We start from the raw sequence: 21787 nt of genomic DNA, 5'->3' as shown, positions 1-21787 counted from the left end.
AATATATATATATATATATATATATATATATATATATACACACACATAGTTTTAAAATTCCTAAAAAATATTTTAACCCCCCCCCACACACACATTGGCCCCTTTCCTTACAAAGCACACTCAAAACCCCATTTTTAAAAACACAGACAGACACACACACACACACACATACTCACACATCTCTACTTTAATGACAGTCTGATAATCTTTTCAAAAGAATAAGCAGATCTTGCCACAGTGGTGCAGGACTTTAATCCCAACACTTGAAGGCAGAGGCAGGAAGATCAAGAGTTCAAGGCTATCAATTGGCTACATGATGACTTTGAGGCTGTCTGAACTATGTGAGACCCTGTTTAGAAACAAAATAAAGTACAAACAAATAAACAATCAAACAAAAAAAAAAGTGACAAGGAAAATGAGCAAGTGAAGTTTGTGGAGATGCCCTTCATTTTTCTCCTGAAGCAGTCCCACATGCATAGAGCAGTCTCCTACATTCTATTGGATGCTGAAGGAGTTGTAAGAAAGACAGAAAAACAAAAAAACAAAAAAGGCCCTGATCATGTCACATGTCTTTAATTTTAGGAGATAGAGGCAGGCTAATCTCTGAATTTAAAGCCAGCCAGGGGTACATAGTGGGACCTTGTATAAAATAAATAGATTTAAAAGGAAAAAAAAAAAAAAACCAACCTAACTTCAGATAAGGAAAGAAAACTAAAAGTAATTCTCTAGTAACCATTTGACAGTTAAATCTTTCTAACCCGGGGAATGGGCCTCCAGGGGATGGGCGTGGGGCCCTTGATTGCACAGCTTGTTCATTGGCACTGTGTCCAGAATCCTGTGGTTTCATCACCTCTGAACACTTTGGAGGAAGCTGGAGAAGGACTCAGTGTGCAGGGCTTGGAAGGCATCACTGGCTGAGAAGGCCAGGCGTGCTAAGGCTGGGGCTGGGGCCCGGCCGTGCTCAACTTCTGTTTATTTATTCATTATACATCCACTCACTGTCCCCGTCCCCTTCTCCTCTGTGTATCCCCACACTGGGCTGGCCCTCGGTCGGCAGCCCAGTTAACAGAACATATCCCATGTGCAGGCATTGAGGAGCTGGTCACCTCAGTGCTCGGCTCCTTGGAGTATGTGAAGAGGGGTGGTCTTGTGGCACCTAGTCATGAAAAACACAGGTATGCTGGCAGCCACTTTGTGGTTTGACATGCCAGTGCAGCCATATCTGCCTTGTTGTCATCTTCTTAAATAGTTTATTACATTATACTAACAGTACTGAAAATACTGTAGATGTGAGTGAGCATCTCGTTCCAATGGCTTCGTCTTTCCTGAGATACAACTTAGCAAATTACATTTAAGATTGTTGGGGTGAAGGAATAAATTTCCTGGCTTACTCCTTGAGGACAGAGTAGCTGAGATTTATAGTTTAAAAGTTTCATATAACGAGGAAAGACTTTAAGTAGAAAAATGTGATTTTATCAAACAAGTTTGTTTTTAAAATAGGTTCATTAAAAATTTATTAGCACATGAGTGCCCTAAAAATTAGATGTTACCTGAAAACTATTACTTAAGACATATTAACATTTGTGATAGATATCCTATTTTATATTTTGTTTTACATATGTATAATTCTAACTTATTTCTACCGTGGCACATTTAATTACAACTTATTGAATTACAACTTATCAATCATCTGTTTTGCTTTTCGTGGCTTAAGTTATCTGCATGTAGCTATCCTTGCTTCACTTGTGTTCTACAAACTTTAAATGGAAAATTCTAGATTAATGTCTTAGGTTGCAGTGTTCTGAATAGCATAATAAAATCTCATGCCTTCCACTACTCTGCTACACTGGATGTCATACATAACTTTCTCTTCTCTGCACAAAGAACTGCAAAACTGGAAAATGATGTGGAGGTGGGAATCTTCAATGTGTGCAGATCACCATTATCTCTAAGAGTTAAAACTTAAGTTGGCTAAGGAGGTATTCTTCAGCCAGATCCTCAACCATACTGTCATAGTAGTCCTTTCCTCAAAACTGCAGCCATAACAAACAACTTGAGAATAACAGTAATAAAGGTAAATAAAAGAAATAAACAAAACTACTGTATTTGAACTGATAATTAAAAAGTGGGCAATTAAAATAATAATTCTTTTAAAATGTACATACTCTTTGATGTAGCAATTCCACTCCTAGTACAACAGGAACAGATGTCCCAAGTGATTTTCACACTAACACTGAATTATAAAAGGGGTGAGAGGGTGGAAACAATTTTCCAGTAATAGACTAAATTACAATATAGATGAGCCATTGAATATAAACTCCTTTCTAGGAATGATAACGCTTAATGATAAAAAGTTAGGTCTAGGTTATAGGTCCTATTTAATCCCACAACAGGTCAAAATTAGGCGATTATCCATCTTTTTGCATGAGGCAGGTGGAGCAATGAATTTAATCTAGACGAGGTGGCACAGTAAGTAATGAAAGGACTTAAAAGGAGACCAGATAAATCCTGAACTCAGCTTATCTTTCCATTCCCAGTGTCTACCTCGGTGGGTTAGTTTGCGAGTTAAATGGGGGAAAAATCATTTAAACAAGAACAACAACAAGACAAATACATAGCTCCTGCAATACGTGGACACGGAGTACTTAGAGGTTGAATAATTCGCTCAAGGTCGCCCAATTCCGGATAATCTCAGGATTAAAACAACATTTCAATTTTGTGCTCTTCTTGGCTTCAGTTCTTGTCCAGCTCGACGGCGCACATCTGAGAGACAGAGCACAAGTGAGAGGTGTACTCGCAGGGAGGTTTCAGAAAGCTGCTCTTCTGGATGTCTGCGGATTTTCTAAATTCACGCACTCTTTCTCCTGTATTCCCGACAGGAAGTTTCCGGTGATCGTGTGACGTTCAATTATGCGCCGGAAGTGCACTGCGGCGAACCCAAGGAAGTCGGAGAGCTTGCAATCGCCGCTAGTTCTTACCTGCAGAACGCAAGCGGCCCGAGGGTGTGGGTACTTTTAGCCAGCGGCCGCTGTCATGACGACCCAGGGGGGCCTAGTGGCCAACCGAGGCCGGCGGTTCAAATGGGCCATTGAGCTGAGTGGGCCGGGAGGAGGCAGCAGGTGAGTCTGTCGAGTGAAGCTCGGTGTCTGCTCCTTACCCTAGAACGGCCCGAGATCCAGCGGACCTGGGCCTCGTCTAAGTCTCCGACACGAGTGCGTAGCACACAGATGTTACCCAAGGAGCTTCTGTGCTGTGGAAGGTATTTTTCCCCGAGGATCTTCTAGTTTTCCCAATAGGCAGAGAGAACTGACGAACGCACGAGAGGGTCTAATTTGGGTAGCTACATCTGAGGTTCTTTTTCCTGTGATTGATAGGGCTGGAAACCCGCAGTTTTAGTCTCTTGATTTGGTTTGGTTCTTTAGGGGCCGAAGTGACCGGGGCAGTGGACAGGGAGACTCCCTCTATCCAGTTGGTTACTTGGACAAGCAAGTGCCTGATACCAGCGTGCAAGAGACCGACCGGATCCTGGTGGAGAAGGTACAGAGGTATTAGACGTTACCGTAGCGTGTAGGCCAGTCCTGTTTCGCCTTACTCTCTGGAGTGGAGGTAAAGCAGCCGGTCATTAAGACACATTGCTTAAGATCCATGTTACAGTATCTTACGTATATGTTCCCTGACATAATTTCAGTGTGTTAGGATACTGTGTCACTTTTACCCTCAAAACATCCCAATCCTGCTATCATTTCTCACTGCCTTCAACTGTTACATCACCAGCCGTAGACTAATCATCTATCAACTGTCCCTCCATCCCTCTATTTAAAATCATGGTTTCTCAACCTCAGCACTGTTTTCTCTGTCTTCTCTTTGGGGCTAAGTACATTTTTGTTGTTGTTGGGGAGAATTATGCTGGGTACTTACTTAAAGATGTTTAGTACTCTTGATCACTACACATTAGGTACCATTATGGCTTTGCATAATTGTGTGAACTAAAGATGTTTCCAGCATTACCACGTTTTCTAGGTCTAAAGAGGTGCGCTTTGAGGAGCTTTAACAGTGTATACCTGCAAAGAAACCACTGAGATCCTATATTCAAGTCTCCCCTTCTCGAATTCTCAGTATCCTTCTCTGTATAGAGTTCTAATGGGTCTTGTTATGTCCTACCTTGTCCTCTTTGCAGTCTCCAAACACAGCCATCAAAAATGATCCCTTTAAAACATGGCAGATCATCCCTACTCAAAATCAGTCTAAAATTCCATGTTCATTCTGCGTACACACCAAACGTCTTTTTAGTATTAGACATAACTCTGCTTGTATCAGTCAGACTCCTTGTAGCAACTGTGCCCTGTCTACTATTTTTACATTTGTTTACTCATTCATAATGATTTCCTTGCTGCTCTGTAAGGATACCAGACAAATTCCTGCTTTTTGTGTTTGTTCTCTATTCTTAGAATGCGCTTCCTCAGGATTCCTTCATAACTTGCTAAGTCCCTCCTTTGGGGTCTCTCTAATATTACATAGTCAAGCCTTTCCATGTGCCACACTGTTTCATTTATATGTTATGAACATATCACATGGCTTATGTTATTTAGCATCTGTCTTAGTAAGCTGTTTTACAGGAATGTCACAGCAGAAGTGTGTCCCAGTGTGTAGAGGGTGCTTGGTATTTTCTTCCATTTATGCCTCCCTTGCAGCCTTAGTTTTGCTGAATGATGTTTATGCTTCCCTTGCAGCCTTAGATTGCTGAATGATTTTGATTCCATGGAATACATACATTCAGTTGTTACAATATGAAAATGACACACACAGTCACTAGTCATTTTTGGATAAGTATTATCCTGTAATGTTTTATCTTGGTACATCAAATTATATTGTGATTACAAATTATTAAATGATGTGATTTTTAAAAGGCGTATCATAAAATACTTCTATAACAATGCTGTATTCTACAGAAAGTTATTTACAAATATGGTTGAGTTTTAATGTGAATAATCAAAATAGTTATGGTTATTTTTACATATTTATATATTTCATACTGTTAAGATTAAACTTATTTTCTTTTAGTTTTATTTTACGCATATCAGTGTTTTGTCTGCACATATATATTATGCCTAGAGCTCTCAGGTTAGAAGAAGGTATTGGATCCCCCAGCTCTAGAGTTATGTATCATTGTGAGCCACCATGTGGGTGCTAAGAACCAAACATCGGTCCCCTTGAATAAGCAACAAGTCCTTTTAAACACTAAGTCACTTCTCCAGTGCCTTGTTAGGATTTTTCATTTAGACTCATAAGTATTATAACTTTTTACTTTGTATATGTACAAAAATATACATGCATACATACGTTTCTCATAATGGTCTTTTAAGGTTTGGGTATTAACGAGATTTGAATTGTAGAATTTTTAGTTTTGTTTTCTGCCAAAGGAGTTTGTGTAAGATGTGTATTTTTAGCGTTAGTTACAATTTGCCAAGCAAAGTGATCTGGGCTTAATTAGAGGGTCAGCTTTGCTAGCTGCCATGGAACTGTTTTTCCTTATGCAATTTAAGTCGTGTCTCTAGGAATGTATCCATTTCCTAAACTTTCAAATAGTCAACCAGTTTATAAACTGGCAAGTGTGGTGCCTGTGATGCCTGTAGGATTGTAAAGCTGCGCGCCTGCCTTCTCTCTGGACACGGAAGAGTTGTCTTCTCCCCTCCCGGGCTCACCAGAATTCAGTTTATAATCTTGCAAAAAGAAAATTTATTTTTGATGATCTCTCATTTTTGTTTTCTTCTCAAAATCCTTTATTCTTTTTCTGACTTTTGTTTTTGTTTTTGATTTTTCGAAACAGAGTTTCTCTGTATAGCCCTGGCTGTCCTGGAACTCACTTTGTAGACCAGGCTGGCCTCGAACTCAGAAATCTGCCTGCCTCTGCGCCACCACACCTGATTTAAATTTAAATTTCTTTCTTTTTTTTTTTTTCACGATTTATTTATTTATTATAAATAAGTACAATGTTGCTATCTTCAGATACACCAGAAGAGGGCTTCAGATCTCAATACAGGTGGTTGTGAGCCACCATGTGGTTGCTGGGATTTGAACTCAGGACCTTTGGAAAAGCAGTCAGTGCTCCTACCCACTGAGCCATTTCACCAGCCCCCTTTCCTGACTTTCAAGAAATAGATGCTGAGTCTTCTCACATGTTCTTAAGATCATGGAATTTTAGCCAGGTGTGGTGGTGCATATCTACAATCCTATTAGTTTTGGAGGATGTTAAAAAAGGTCTCAATTTACAGGTCAACCTGGACATACCAAGACCTTCTCTCAAGTAACAAAAAGATTTTAAATTTCTCAAAACTTGCTGGGCAGTGGTAGCACACACCTTTAATTTCAGCACTTGGGAGGCAGAGGCAGGCAGATTTCTGAGTTTGAAGCCAGCCTGGTTTAAAGAGGGAGTTCCAGGACAGCCATATCTACACAAAGGAATGATCTTGAAAAACAAAAGGCCCCAGGAAGTTTATATAGGGAAAAAGGCACAGGGGTAGAGTAGTAGAGCAACTTGTAGCAGCCTGAAGAGGAGCTGAAAAGCCAGTTCAGTCTAGTAGAGAACTGAAGCGTCTGTTCCCTTGACTTAAGCATCAGTCGTACAGTAAATGAGAGACTGAAGGTGAGTGATCAGAGGTTTAAACCGTGTGTTTATTTTAGCGCTGCTGGGACATCGCCTTGGGTCCCCTCAAGCAGATTCCCATGAACCTCTTCATCATGTACATGGCAGGCAACACCATTTCCATCTTCCCTACTATGATGGTGTGTATGATGGCCTGGCGACCCATTCAAGCACTTATGGCCATTTCAGCCAGTAAGTATTCAGAAAATAATACTCCTTCCCTGGGTGCTAAGGAATGAAGGCCAATTCTTTGGCATATTTTTGGCTAGAGGGTATTTTGGTAGTGGTAGTCGTCGTACCATTTATAATCTTATTTTGGGTCTGTATGTTTAAATTCTAGGTTTCATATTGGGAGGAAAATGGTGTTGACAATGTCTGTTAATCCCAACAGCTTTCAAGATGCTGGAGAGTTCAAGTCAGAAGTTTCTTCAAGGCTTGGTCTATCTCATTGGGAACCTGATGGGTTTGGCATTGGCAGTTTACAAGTGCCAGTCCATGGGACTGTTGCCTACACATGCATCAGATTGGCTAGCCTTTATTGAGCCCCCTGAGGTATGGTTAAAGTTAAATTTCAGGCAGATAGAGTCCCCAGTGAACAGCTTGTAAGCTCATTTGATGCTGATATTGAGGGCTGCTTTATTTAAAGCTCTTACATTTTTTATTGCATGCCTCTGTGTGTGTGTGTGTCTGTGTGTTTTGGAGGTCAGAGAACTTGGTGCTGCAAGTTAGCTGGCAGAAAAAAAAAAAAAAACCCAAACAAAAGATAGTACAACTTCTGACTGAATATATGGGTTTTGGGAATTGAATTCAGGTCATCAAGCTTGGCAGCAAGTGCCCTTACCCTCTGAGCACTCTCACTGGCCCACGTGTTCATTTCTTAAGTAACAACAAAGGTTTGGAAGTTTACAGGCATTTGGAAGTTACAAGGTCATGTACAGCAGAGCTTGTGATAAAGTAACTGACTAAGAAGTTGTTTGCCATTCACCTCTTTACCGGTTTTTTTTTTTTTAGAGAATGGAGTTCAGTGGAGGAGGCTTACTTCTGTGAACCCCAGAAAGCACCATGCATATGGACCTCATTTGCATTTTAAGCTGTTGACTCCTAAACATCCTCCCTTAAAACAGTCATGCATGTGGAGAAGAACCAGAAAGCTTGCATTTTTCCTGTGGTGAGGCCAGTGTGCAGCATGTTACAGCAGAAAAGAAACTAGCACAACTTATGACTGAAAATAATGTAGAAAACTTTATTTATGTTCCCAGCACAGAGCAAAACAAACAAAACCAGACTCTATGTAAACAAAAGAACAGCAGCTGCTCAGTAGCAGCATCTCCTTTCAATAAATTAAATGGTTGAGAACAATGCTTTAATGTTTCACAAGTTCCCCTTAAGTCTTATTTTAATATTTCTCTTCTATATCACATAAGCAGACTTTTTTTGGAAGATGTGAGACTATCACAGGATTCAAATTATACATGATGAAAAGAAAAACCAGGGAAAAAAAGAGCATGTAAATATGTTTACAGTGTAACTTAATATCCACAATAAGGAATTTTCTTTTAACATTTAGGGGGAATGAGGATTGGTGGGATCCTTGGGGCCACAAGAAAAGGAGGCAACAGAATATGAAAAGCAGCAGCTTTTGCTCTGCCACGAGGAAGCTGGCACCTGTCAAGCAGGCCCTGCAATTCAAACTCCAGCTTTTAAGGTAGCTAAGGAAGGCTGAGGGCCAGTTGGGGGAGAACGAATGTTACAGCCTTCCCTGCTAATAAACTCATGGGTAAGACACAAAGCTGGGTCTTATAAGAAGGCAGGAGAAGGTCTTCCTCTTCCCTCTAGAAACATTTGGCCCCTTCCCCTAAGGTGCATTTTCTCTCTCAAGTTTTCAGTATTGCTTTATTTGCAGTGATTAAAAGAGCTAAGACACTTTGCAGACAGACAACATAAGCAACACATAGACATGAAATGTTCTAGACAGAGATGAGTACAAATCTGGCCTAATAACCATTTGTCCATGTAACAGTGATTTTTGTCTTGGGGAATGAAGACTATGCTCTACCCTTTAACAGATTCTTATGTAGCTCTAACCACAAACAGCCTTTCTTAAAGAAACCTTATTCTCTTCCCATGTTTGTTTGATACGGAAAAAGTATGTATCACTTTGGTCAGGGGTGGATGTGTTAGGCAGTTCCTGGGCAGGCTGGCTTTTACAGAATGGGCAGCTCCAATGCCTTGGAGCCTAGGGGATTATACTCAAGTATGCAATGGAGTGTTGGAAAGAGAACTATGAGTAGTTTCTACCCTCTGCAGGAAGCAAAGGAAAACATGCTGGATCCTTTGCTACCTCAAGTGGGCCTGGGAGGATGAGGAACAAACTATATGACTCAGCTTAAGCCATATTTGAGGGTTTTCTTCTGTCTTGGGTTGAATTCTGGGTGTTCATTGTCCTACAGGTTATGGAGAGTGGCACAATTTACCATCAGTGAAAGGAAATTTAAAAGCAGCCGTGAATCTAAGCAAGAAGACAGTTTCTTAAGTAACTATCTTGGAAAGGGTATGGAGGTTTCACATCCTGGAAAATACTGCTCAGCCACAAAGGCTGCCTATGCTGGTAAGCCAAGTGTTTGTGATCAGTAAATTAAAAAAAAAATCTGATCTTACACAAGTATTTCCTTGGCACAGTTAAAGCTTTTTGAAAGCAAAACCAATACAGCAGATCATTAGCTCAGTGAACCATTTGGTTCAGAGCCAAGTTTCTGGAGTCAGAATGAATAATAATATTGAAATGGGAAAAGCTCTGGGCATGGAGGTCGAGTGCCTCAAATCTGCATTATGGCTTTGGTGAAGAGGCCACAGATGGATTTCTTGTGAAAGAAAAGGTGCTTGCGTCAGGCCGCTGCAAACCTGTCTGCCAGTATAGGCAGACGATTTTGGCACAGTGGAAAGGGTATGGCTTTCACACCCCCAGTTCCACTGCTGAACCTCTGAACCCTGGGGCCTTGGAGGTGGCATCACACAGCCCTGGCGTCTCTTCTTTACAGGTTTGGTTTGTTTGTTTTTTAAGACCAATGCCTACTAAGAGTAGAAGAGACCCTTCTGGCTAGCTACATAACAACCCACATTTGTTAAGATGATAGCTTGTGTGCTTTGTGTTGCATAGCTAACCACTGTGTTTCTATACATTTTAATAGGCACTCTTTGGAATCCCCTTAGGTCAGCATTTGAAAACCTGAAAACACATTTCTATAGTAACACTACTGTCTGCATTATAACCACAGAATGGGTTTTAAAACAAAGACAGTTAAAATATACAGTGGTACAGTACAGACAATAAAACATGATAAGTTTTGAGGAAGAAGTAGTGGCTGCAGCTATGTCTCAGGTTTTGTACATCAGTTTCCTGCTTCCACCCTGGCTGCTGCAGGCTGTCTCTATAATGGTAACTCAGTTTTTACTAAGGTGAAGCTTAACTGCCTGTTAACTTTCTGGTGCTCACTGACCCATGTCTTCTGAGACTCATCCTGAATGTTAGATATGAACATTGCTTTCTGTTGCCAGTTACATTTCTAGCGTATGTTTTACTAACTCATTACCTTCTGTGTGCCAAAAGGTTCCCTTTGGCTTAGCTCGTTAATTTTGACTTGCCTTCTCCTGCCATAGAAATAGCTTTTAGGACTTGACCATTCTTCTGTTGAAGGAATATTTGTTTCTGCTGGGATGGCAGATCATGTTGCAGCCAAGAGCATAGATGGGGCTCAGCTCTGCAAGAATAGAGTGGGAATGGTAGGAAAGAGCTATCATCTCCATGGACGATGAGTCTTAGGGAAGGTCGGACCACGCAGAATCTCCCACAGCTGATTATGAGTAAATGGTGATGACCTCACTGCCACCACCCCGGACAAGGAGGACTCGTTCTAATCCCTCAGTGAGTACTTCTAGAAATTCCATGTCTTCAGAAGTTGTCAAGGAAATAGGATGATCAGTAGTGTGCTTTATAACCTGGCATCAGTAATCTAAGTTTATTTGATCACAGACCTACTCTGAATAGGAAAAGCCTGAACATGACTCAACATTATCTATATATCCACCCACTTATTCACTCAGCGGTGCTGTGCATTCAGTCTAGGGCCTTGCACTTTCTAGGCAAACACACTACTCTGTGCAGCTGCTTCACCGGTTCTGATTTTAATTGTTTTAAATCCTGAGACAGGGCCTCACTGAACTGCCCAGGCTGATCTTGACTAGCTATGGCATCCAGACAGACATGTGTAAATTTTCCTGAGATTATAGGCTTGTACCACCAAGCCTGGAATTGGATTCAGTTTTAAACTTACGAAATAATCGTGGAATCTAGTCCCTTTGTGTATTTAATACAAGACATTCTCATTTGTTCCCGTTCTCCAAGTACTTGGATCTGAACCAGGAATCTTATGCATATTAGGCAAACATTCTAGCACTGAGTGACAGCCCAGCCTGTATTTGTTATTTTCTAAATGTGATTTAAAACTGAGTTAACAGTGAGGTGGCCCCACTGCAGAAAGCCATCTCACTGTTGTATAACCCTGTCAACCTGAGTTCAGTTCCCTGGAATGAGTCCTGAGAGCACTTGTGCACACCCACTCCCACACTATTGTGTCACACTAGCTGGCCTGAAACTCATTATGTAGACTAAACTGGCCCTGAAGTCAGTGATTTGCCTGCCTCTGTCTCCCCAATGCTAGGATTAAGGGTGTGAGTCACCATGCCTCATATAAACAGTTTTAACTGCTGGAGAGATGTCTCAGTAGTTAAGAGCATTTGATGCTCTCGAGGACCCAGGTCTGAGTGCCCAGCACGCATGTGGTGGCTCATGATCATCTCTAACTCAGCTCTAGAAAATTCAACAAACACTTCAGACCTGCATACATGCAAGCAACACACCTAAAAAAAAAAGGGCTTGGGGGATACGGTGAGGCAGGTAGAAACACTTGCTGTACAAGCCTAGTGATGTGAGTTGACTGACTCAAAGATTTGCCTCTGACCTCCACATACAGGCTATAGTATGTGTGCATTCATATGCCTCTATAAATTTGTAAGTACACACAATTCAAAAATGAAAAAGAATTCATAAGTAATATGTTATCCTTTTGACAAAATGCCAAGTAAGAAAAAGTTTTTTTTAAAAAAAACAGCTTAAAAGATCTCTAGAGAGAACGTACAAAATTTCTTAGTGAAGCTGCATGAGTCAGATTTTCATACCAGTTTCTTCATTAATAAAACAACCCCTGTTTTCCTCAATGGTGTTGCTAAGAATGAGCCAGTTCTTGTCACGGCAGGGCTGGAGGTTTCCCATAAAAACAACCCTGGGATGAAGAAGAATCCTTTGTCTTATTCTCACTTCCATTAACAAGTTTCAAGTGCTTCTTACCTAACTCCATCCAAAAGCAGCTTTGCAGAGTGAGGATCTTGAAAAGGAGAACGGATGGGTATTCTATCTCTATGTTTATCACTGAAAACTACAAGTCATTGCAAATTTATCACCTTGGTATTCTTGGGTTTCAGTGAGAACATGATAATCCGCTGCCCCAGCTTCCCAATCAGTTAATCTCACTTTGGAAGTATCCTTAGCTATGATACTCCTTAGAGAAGGAAATTCTCTAAGCTCCTTTAGAGCTCCTCCTTAGAGAAGGAAATGGGGAACTGACTGACTTTAACCACTATCCAGCTGTCTTGAGAAGAATTTTTTTTTTTCCCATTGGCTGCTTTACTCTTGGAAAGGATACAGTTTTCATCACCTTCAGGGTTTCGGGGTGGTCCTGGCATATTCAACAAAACCAGCTTTGCTTCATGGGACTTGTTAACTATAACTTCATTGAGCTTCACTGCTGTATGCATCCGTCTCACGTTGGATTGGTCCCTGAGTGGGGAAGAAATCAAACAGTTAAGGCAAAAAGAAAAACAGTTTACATACTCATTATTTTGAGGCTCAGCCTTTTCACTTGACTATGGATAATGTGGTCATTTCTTTGTTATATTAACATCTCTAGTTTTCTCATTCTTTAAGGGTTTGTGTGTGTGTGTGTGTGTGTGTGTGTGTGTGTGTGTGTGTAGGAAGGCAGCTTTTTGGGAGTTGGTTTTCCTTCCACCAAATTACAAGAGGTGAGTCCTGGTGATTGAACTCAGTACTAAGGCTTGGCAACAAGCACCTTTGCCTAACAAGCTATTATCTTGTTGGCCCAGTTTTCTCATTCCATTTGCCTATTTTATAATAATAGACAAATAATATAGAAATAAACTATGTGGAGGAGAAAAAGATGGTTAACTTGTTTAAAATTGGGAGCTAATCTTCACTAGTAGACACTAATAGCTGATTTAGGTAAGATGAAAACACTCATGCTTTGTGACTGTCTTCAGGCAGTCACATATGTACCACTGTCTAGGATACTGTATTATAGGATAAGCTTGTGAGTGCACACACTTACGGACGCATATTAAGTAGGTCCTGGAATCCTTCCATTGACTTGACCTTTTGCCCCCGGGATGCCATGTATTTATCCTTGGTCCAAGTCATGTGCACCTTCTCCTGGTACGTTTCTGTCTCTTCATCCTCATCAGAGCCAATGCTGGTTAAGCGTAGCATTGAGTTTCGATCTTTCACGAGCTGTGCCTGGAGAAAGTCAAACACAGTTATTTTTACTATTCTTTTTCTCATGCTTAAATGTTCTGAAGACAGTAGGTTCTACTGGAGTAACTAAGAAAAAGGAGAAGAAAGTATCTGTCTTTTTATATCACGGACAGGCCTCAAAGAACAAGATCAGGTCAATTCAGCAAGGTCTTACCTCTCTGTCTCGTTCTGTTTTGGACAGCCGCATATGCCGAAGCATCTGGGACCTCTGCTCCATCATCAGGGTGCGCTCATATGTATAGGCAGATATGTCACTGTCATGCTGCCACAGACAGACAGCACACAAAGTAGGCAGAAGGAAGAGTTAACCACACATTGTTGTTTTTAAAAATTTGTTATTTTGTGTACATTGGTGTTTTGCCTGTATGTATGTCTATGTGAGAGTGTCAGATCCCCTCAAACTGGAGTTACAAACAATTGTGAGCTGTCATGTGGGTGCTGGGAATTGAAACCTCGTCCTCTGGAAGAGTAGCTAATGCTGTTCCCACTGAGCCATCTCTCTAGCCCTCCTCCCCCATTTTTATTTTTACACCTGACCTAATTCAGAAGAACTGCCACCATAGCAACCTTTCCCTCCTACTTTGTTCAGTCTTTGGTTATAAGGACACATGGTTTGGGGCATGCAGATTAAACACAGAGGCTTTTAGTGTTTTCTATGATCTAATCATTCACTTCCTTAAAACAAAACACACAAAACTAGTGTGACTTTTTAGCATGAATTAAATATTAATGAACTAAGATGATGTGTAGATGTGTAGTAAATAACAAAGCAAACAAAAAGCAGCCCAGGAGTAGGAAGGTGATTCTATGGGTAAAGGCACTTGTTGCCACATCTGATGCCTCAAATTCAGGTCCAGAGATTTATATGATAGAAGGAAAAACTGAATCCTGTATATCGCCCTCCGACCCATACGCATACACACTTACTCTAATAAAAATGTAAAGCTTTAAAAAGAAAGCAAATAAATCAATTGCAAACATTTACATGGTCTACTTACTTAGGTCAGTTATTTAGGGCTTTGGTAGGCCTAGCACACATTTACAGCTGAGTAATATCCTGAACTAACTAGAAAGAAAGCTAGGGCTGAAGGCGTGTTAGTCTCTTCTGTTTCAAACTCTACTCCTCACCATCTCCACCACTTCCACGTCTGCCTCAATGCGCAGGTGGTACAGAAAGGTGGCCAGATCCTTCTTCATCTGGATACTGTTGTCTTCTAGCTGGGCTACTGTGAAGATCCGTATGCTGCATTTCCGCCAAACCTGACACAACGCCACGTGTATATGGAAAGTTAGATGCGAGAAGGGGAAAAGTGATTTCTTAAAAAAAGAATTTATATCTAGAATGACCTTGCTGTAGTATCAAGCATTTGTTCCTTGCTTCCTGATAAGACTGACTAAGCAACACATAAAATACTTTCTAAGTTAACACTAAACCCTGGCCTAGCCTGAGAGGTGGGATTACTGGCACGTTTCACCATTCCGATTTTTTTTCCCTTGGTTTTTCGAGACAGGGTCCTGGCTGTCCTGGAACTCACTCTGTAGACCAGGCTGGCCTTGAGCTCAGAAATCCGATGTCTCCCGAGTGCTGGGATTAAAGGCGTGCACTACTACTGTCATTCCTGGTTTTAAGTTCTTAATTTCATTACCAAGAAAAAATTTGCTCATATGGTATTGTGAAATTGGTCTTTGTCCCTGACTTTGTCACATAGTTTGCAAAATTCTCAGAAGGACAGAGGGGCTGAGGGTGGAACTGACCACCAAGGGTGGATGATTTGTCAATGAATCAAAGCCTCCATAAAACCCCACTAGACTGAACTTTGGGGAACTTGTGGATAACTGGGCCTGAGAGAGTTCCTGCAGAGAGCAGTACATGTCAGCAAGGGTACACAAACTCCTTGCCTCTAGGCCCTGTACATCTCCTTATCTGATTCGTTTGTAATGTAGCGAACTGATTTCTTTGGATTCAGTAAGCATGCCCAGTAAATTAACTATCTAGGAAGGGAGGCGCATAAACTCCTAAGTCAGAAGCATGGGTAGAATAATCAGGGCTTGCAGGAAGACAGAGTAAGACTATCAATCTAAAATGGATGGAGTGCTACCTACAGATAATTATGTCAGTATTGATTTAGAGGACACCAAACTGCTGCCTACTGCAGAACAGATGCTGGCTTCATATGGGGAGGGAAAAGCATATCCTCACTCAGGGTACACTGAGTAGTTTATTCAAACAGCATAGCAATACCATTACAAATTTAATAGAGAGCTGGGTATGGTGGCACATATCTTTAATCCTAGAACTCAGGAGGTAAAGGCAGGTGGATCTCTGAGTTCAAGGGCAGCCTGGTGTACAGAGCAAGTTCCAGAACAGTGAGGACTGCAGCACCTGAAACTGATGGACCCTTCTATTTAGTTTCTCTGTTTTTTTGTTTTTTCTAAACACTATTATACAGGAATTTTAGTAAGCTTGCAGGAATTCCCTTAAGGTGGATTGGTATAAAATATAACAACAAAGTAAAATTTAAAAATAAAACCTTAAACCCACTCTACTTCTCATAAGGCTGTAGCTGGGATTATGGGACAGCCAAGAATAAGCCCTATCTCTTCAGATTAAGTCCCACCATTACAGTAAGAGGTAAAGTGGTGATCCAGAATACCTTGTGCTGTTTCAGCAGGAACGGTAATAACATGAGCATGCCCCCATCATGCACAATCCACCACACATCAATGTTGCCCTCAGAAAACTGTTCCACATTGCTGGGAAAGAAGGAGACATTTTTAGCCACCAGCAGGGCTAGATGGGCAGCAGTTGTCACTCGTACTGTGCCTGTGGAGAGAAGAGCAAATTGGGATCTGCAAACAATCTCTGGGCTTTGCTTCCCACCATTTCAGGAAAGGAAGGTATATCCATTGACATTTCTTTGAATAATGCGTCCTATTGACATAATACAGTACACTTAAGGAGCAGAGATCACTATCTGAAGTCTGGGGAGCTACTAATTGAATGGGGAACCGTGATTTAGGTAACTAGGGATACTTTATACTATATATTTAATGCATGAATTTGTCAGAGTCTGACGAAAGAATCTTTCTAGTTCCTGTGGGGTCATCAGAATGGAATATGACAATTTAAGACTTGACATAGCTAAATACTTTGTGGACATAAATGTAAAGATGAAGAAGGCAGGTTAACATCAGGTTACTAGTTTTTAGGTGGCTGTCTATGTTTCATGGCATGGTCTCTACTTTAGGACAGGGTTAGGGTGACAGAGATTTAATCTAGTCCCCCATCTGGGCCCTCAGGTTAATACAAGACTCTGTACCAATGAAAGTCTTCCAAGCGCGAGCATCTTCACTCTGACGCCAGCCATTGGGCCAGCCCATCACCACTGTGTTGTGTTTCATGCCTCCAAGGCCACAGGACTGGATGAGGTGTGAAATGCCCTCTTTCAGCTTGGCAGCCACCACCAATTGGCAGAATCCTTTTACCTTTTCTGCCTCCATTAGGTGCTTAATGGTCTGAGGGGGAAAAAAAAAAAAAAAAAAAAACAAACAAACCACAAAACTTCAACTGCTTTACCCTGCACTTTTAACCCCATCATTCCCTCTGGCTTCTGTATTTCCATCTCTCCCCAAATTCTACATAAGACTATCTCAACAGAAAACTTCAAGAAGTTAAATGTGTTCAGTGAAGTGTCATCTGTGTTTGGTTTGTTTTTACTTTGTCTGTGGCATCTGTACTTATATCTGTAGCTGGCTGTCCACATGTAGCTCCTCTCCCTTTTCCTCTATTCTGCGTGCTTCCCTTTCAGGTCAAGCACTGAGCACAGCGATGTCCAAAAAGTGAACAGCAGACATGGTTTGATTGGCAGGGTAAGTTTACTAGTGGAAACAACATACTCTTGTCATCCCAGGCATGTCCTGACTTATTTTTTCAAGAAACTTAATCTGATGATCCTGGAAGTTTCACTTCAGAATTTCCTCAGATAAGGTTTCCTCCCCTGCCTCCTCTCTTCTTATATTTATTGTGATATTTGAATGGTAAGGACACCTGCATTTAAATTATTAGTGCTGCATTTAGTCAAGCTAACTTAGAGCTAATATCATATGCCCACTTCTTTTTACCTTACTCCTTTGTTGGAAAGGTAATAATGATGCACAAAATGGATATGATTTTTCCAAAGACACAAATTAAGTCAGTGGTTATCTAGGGTAAGGCTCTTCATTTGTAACCATATGATTTTTTAAAAAATTAATTTTTGTCACCTGGGTTAATGTTTCTGATTTTTTACATCTATTATACCATTCAAATGCTTTATTGTCCTCTATGATTTCCTAGGAAATCTGTTGTCAAGGGTACATACAGAAAAACTTTTGTTTTGTGTGTCTTGTGAGTACATACAGAAAAGCTTTTGTATGAATGAGGGTTTCTCTGTGTAACCCTGGCTGTCCTGGAACTCACTCTGTAGACCAGGTTGGCCTTGAACTCACAGAGATCCACCACTTATCTTCCAAGTGCTGGGATTAAAGGCAGGCACTACATGCCTGGCTCAGAAGAGCATTTTTGAAGTTAGTAGGAATAAAAGGATTTTCCAACTCCTCTTTTATGATAACATAAATGGTTTACCATCTGGGAGAGAATGACTACCCTCTTCCTGACAGCAGTGCTGGCCTTTGAAGCCTGGAGGGCACAAATGCTTGAGAAGCACAGACACAGAGACAGTGCTCTTCACCTGCTCTGCCGCGAGCGCATCACCATAGTTCTCCAGGAAGTTCCCCACGATGACAGAGCCCACAATCGTGAGTCCCTTTCCTGCCTTGAGCTGGGAGGCAAAGGTGAGGAGGCGAGGGTGCTTGACGTGTAAATCTTCATCCAGCTTCAGCAGGACGAGCAGCTGAGGCCTGGGAAGATGTGAGCAAGAAGGCGTGGGTGTGGGAAACATATGGCATCTCCATCCTTTACCTCTGGAGGGCCACAAAGCATTCAACTTTGACAGAAGAATGGAATCAGTGGAATGGTAAGATGAGGGTTCTTGGGTATTTTGAATGTTCTCAGTATTAGCTAAAACTGACCAATATTCACAGAACAACAACAATAGATATATAAGAGTAAGGCAGTAAGGTTAGGAGATAGCTCAACAGTTCCTTGAGCCACATCATTTCTTTATCTGGTGATCAGCAGAGTACAGCTGTGTTTTAACTATGGGCTCTGCTTTGTGACTGCTTTACCTCCAGTTTTTAGTGTGAGGAGGTCCTTCCTCTAGACGGAGCAAAGCGAAGCGGGCTGCACTGAGCGACAGCCCACGGATACCATCCCCCCATTCTTTCTCAGCCCTTGGGAGAAAAAGAAAAAAGAGGGATAGTCAGTTTACATTATAGTGAGTACAAGTTCAAAAAATAGAACCCAGGATTCTCTAAATCTAGCAGTAAAGTATGTACAAGGTAGGAGATTAAAACTCAGGCTTGTGGTTATCTGTTGTCCCCCACTAGCATGAGGAACACACTGTGGGATGGACGACCCTACAGATGGGTTCACAATACAGGCTGCCAGGGTTACTCACTTAACCCTGTGTGGATCTATTCGAAAGCAACTATTTGGAACAGCAATTCAGATTAGGAAATGACTTGTAATTGTGATTTTCAAAATAATGGAAGTAAATCCAAAGCAATCTGAGTCAGAAGATGATTCATTCCCAGTTTTGGAGGCTGCTGGAGGTTTTGGTTATTTCAGGGTTAATTGTATTTCAGATGATCCTCTGCTTGAGACAGCTAAGCTGTTTATATTTGGGTTATACTTTTAGAACGTTATTTATGTATATGTGTGGATATGCTCATGGATGTTCATGTGTCTCTAGAGATCAAAACAGGTGCCAGATCCTCTCGGGCTGGGGTTACATATGGGTTGAGAGCTGCCAGATGAGTTCTGGGAGCCAAACTATGGTCCTGTGGAGGGACAGCGAGTGCTACTAACCACACTGGGCTATCATATCTCCAGCCCAGCATTTTTTTTTTTTTTTCCTTTTTGGTGTGGGAGAATCTTGATATGGAGCCCAGCCTTGTACTTGCAATCTTCCTGCTTCAGCCTCCTGTCTACTGTGACACCATGCATGGCCAAACCAGCCATTCTTTTTTTTTTTTTTTTTTTAAGATTTTATTTATTTTATGTGTGTGAGTCCACTGTCACTGTCCTCAGATACACCAGGAGAGGGCATCAGACCCCATTACACATGATTTCAAGCCACCAAGTGGTTGCTGGAAATTGAACTCAGGACCGCTGGAAGAGCAGTCAGTGCTCCTACCGCTGAGCCATCTCTCTAGCCCCAAACTAGCCATTCCTGATTGCCCCTTTCAGCAGTAATGAGGTAAAATTCAAACTCACCCTTGGTACTCAATGTACTTGTAGATCATGCCAGCTATTACCATAGCTACAATGGCATAATACCAAGAAGAAATGAACATCAGAGCTAGACAGATACTCATTCCCATGAAAGAGAGGGCCCTGGAAAATGAAAATCAAAAATATAAATCAAGAAGTGTCTGAAGAAGCAACGACCGACACCAGTTTGAGGAGTGCTTCCTAGACTACTGTGGGGATTTTTTAAAATATATATACATATATATTTATATATATATATATATATATATAAATAAATTAATATAAGATATAATAGATATCAATGTATGTTATATATTATATGTTTATATTTCACTAATATAACATACAAGGCACAATTATATAAAATATGATTAATATAACAAAAATTACTATATTAAAATTATATCATAAATTATATAATCAATGATGCATTTATAGATCATATTAATATAATATACATATAATATATGCTAATATATACTATAATATATTTGATATATAAGTGTTAATGTTATTACATACTAATTTCCAGTTAATTACAGACACAACTTGTGTTAATTATAAATGAAATTTGTTATTAAAAAATTCCTCATATGTTTGCTGTAGCAAGGACTCTTACTGTTTTTCTTCCTAGTGCTGTGGCTCAAACTCAATGCCTTGTTCATGTAGGCAGGCCAACTATTACTGAGCCTTCACGCCAGCCCATGTGGGGTAAAGCCTAGGCCTTCCTGTTTCCAGGCAATCATGAACTATGAAGAGGGTGCTACGGTGCTCTCTGCCTCAAGGACAGTTAGTACTTATGTGGAAAAGAAGATTGAATACCATCAGGAATCTTAAATGTGGTATTAAATATTTTTCTTGTAAGTATTCCTAACATTTTTATGAGTATGTAATATCCCTTAACTGTAGAATCTAGTGATGAAAAGCTACTGGCTTTTAACAGCAGATGGATAAAGTATTACTGAAGCCCCTTTGTTTGCAGTATTGCCTTTCTAGCTCTATGACGAATGTTTACTTGTAAATAGAAGAACTATTACTTTGGAGACGAAAATATAACACTAAAAATGCTCACCACAAACTTTTAGCTAATGTTAAAGCTAGAGGGAGGATGAGAGGTGTTAAAACCAGTTGTATGTATATATTTTTGCCACATAAGTGTCCCATCATTGGCCATTATTAGTAAGTGAAGCCAGAGGGAGTAAGGTACACATATACAAACATAAAAATCTACATGATCATATGATCACAGGAAAACGATGAGACAGATGACAGCTGGACAGTGGTGGTACATGCCTTTAATTAATCCCAGCACTTGAGGGGCAGAGGCAGGTGGATCTCTGAGTTCAAGGCCAGCCTGATGTACAAAGTGAGTTCCAGGATAGCTAGGGCAACACAGAGACCCTGTCTCAAAACAAAACAAAACCCAAAAACCAAACAAATAAAAACACCAAAATCCAAAATCCAACCAGCCAAAACCTAGAACAATCTATCCTCCCCTCCTCTAAAAAGAAAGAAACAAAAAGGCATAGATGGCTCCTTCAGGACTGGGAAAACTATACCACAGCACCACAGCTTTTCACTGAGAGCTTTACTATGTAAGAGCACTGTATTAATGTGCATGTTAGCAGTATTACTCCCTGTTATGAATTAGTAAAATAAGATTTCAGGAGTCTATATGCTTTCAAGCAGATTACTGGACAAGGAAGTAGTGAAGGTGAATTAAGTCGTCAGTTACCTAACTTCACAGCTCGCCCTTAGTTACTGAGTGAAGTTCTGATAACAGTGAGGATGAAAACTGATGAGATGATGCAAGCCAGTGCTCAGCTAAGAGAGAACAGAAAGGCAGCTGTGCAAGGGGAAGGTGGACATGAGCCTTAGAAGCACTGTTTCTGCAACTGTCATGTTATTATAAAGTGATGCATAACAGTTAGGAAAGAGTAGGAAAGAAGGAATGCCAGCAACAATTGAACATCAAAATAGTATGGCCTGGCTGGCCAATTAAAAAAAAAAATGTGCCGGGCGTGGTGGCGCACGCCTTTAATCCCAGCACTCGGGAGGCAGAGGCAGGCGGATTTCTGAGTTCGAGGCCAGCCTGGTCTACAAAGTGAGT

At 40.8% G+C, this 21787-nt stretch overlaps 2 protein-coding genes across 2 annotated transcripts in view; one reads left to right on the top strand and one right to left on the bottom strand.

The window, feature by feature from the left end:
* Positions 1–2904: 2904 nt before the first annotated feature.
* On the top strand, positions 2905–8004 carry Emc4 (ER membrane protein complex subunit 4). Its single transcript, XM_021157026.2, has 5 exons — positions 2905–3119; positions 3423–3537; positions 6682–6835; positions 7035–7195; positions 7655–8004. Exons 1-5 carry the CDS (start codon positions 3034–3036, stop codon positions 7688–7690), a joined length of 552 nt encoding a protein of 183 aa, XP_021012685.1. The 5' UTR covers positions 2905–3033; the 3' UTR covers positions 7691–8004.
* Positions 8005–8102: 98 nt separating this feature from the next.
* Slc12a6 (solute carrier family 12 member 6) overlaps positions 8103–21787 on the bottom strand; it is a 100221-nt gene continuing 86536 nt past the window's right edge. Inside the window, exons 15-24 of the mRNA XM_029468319.1 lie at positions 19681–19815; positions 18531–18635; positions 18035–18203; positions 16625–16820; positions 15959–16128; positions 14433–14564; positions 13459–13566; positions 13102–13286; positions 12403–12536; positions 8103–10590 (exon numbers count right to left, since the gene is read on the bottom strand). Coding sequence (XP_029324179.1) covers positions 10499–10590; positions 12403–12536; positions 13102–13286; positions 13459–13566; positions 14433–14564; positions 15959–16128; positions 16625–16820; positions 18035–18203; positions 18531–18635; positions 19681–19815 — 1426 coding nt within the window. The 3' untranslated portion in view covers positions 8103–10498. The remainder of the gene's footprint in view (positions 10591–12402; positions 12537–13101; positions 13287–13458; positions 13567–14432; positions 14565–15958; positions 16129–16624; positions 16821–18034; positions 18204–18530; positions 18636–19680; positions 19816–21787) is intronic.

This window comes from Mus caroli, chromosome 2 (genome assembly GCF_900094665.2).
Source record: "Mus caroli chromosome 2, CAROLI_EIJ_v1.1, whole genome shotgun sequence".
Taxonomy (NCBI): Eukaryota; Metazoa; Chordata; class Mammalia; order Rodentia; family Muridae; genus Mus; species Mus caroli.
This window is presented reverse-complemented; position numbering and strand designations above follow the sequence as displayed.

Bases quoted from the DNA above. Each gene is read 5' to 3' on its own strand.
- Emc4 (XM_021157026.2), top strand. From the start codon at position 3,034: ATGACGACCCAGGGGGGCCTAGTGGCCAACCGAGGCCGGCGGTTCAAA. The intron at 3,120-3,422 runs GTGAGTCTGTCG...TTGGTTCTTTAG, and splicing joins GGGCCGGGAGGAGGCAGCAG to GGGCCGAAGTGACCGGGGCA. The intron at 7,196-7,654 runs GTATGGTTAAAG...TTTTTTTTTTAG, and splicing joins CCTTTATTGAGCCCCCTGAG to AGAATGGAGTTCAGTGGAGG.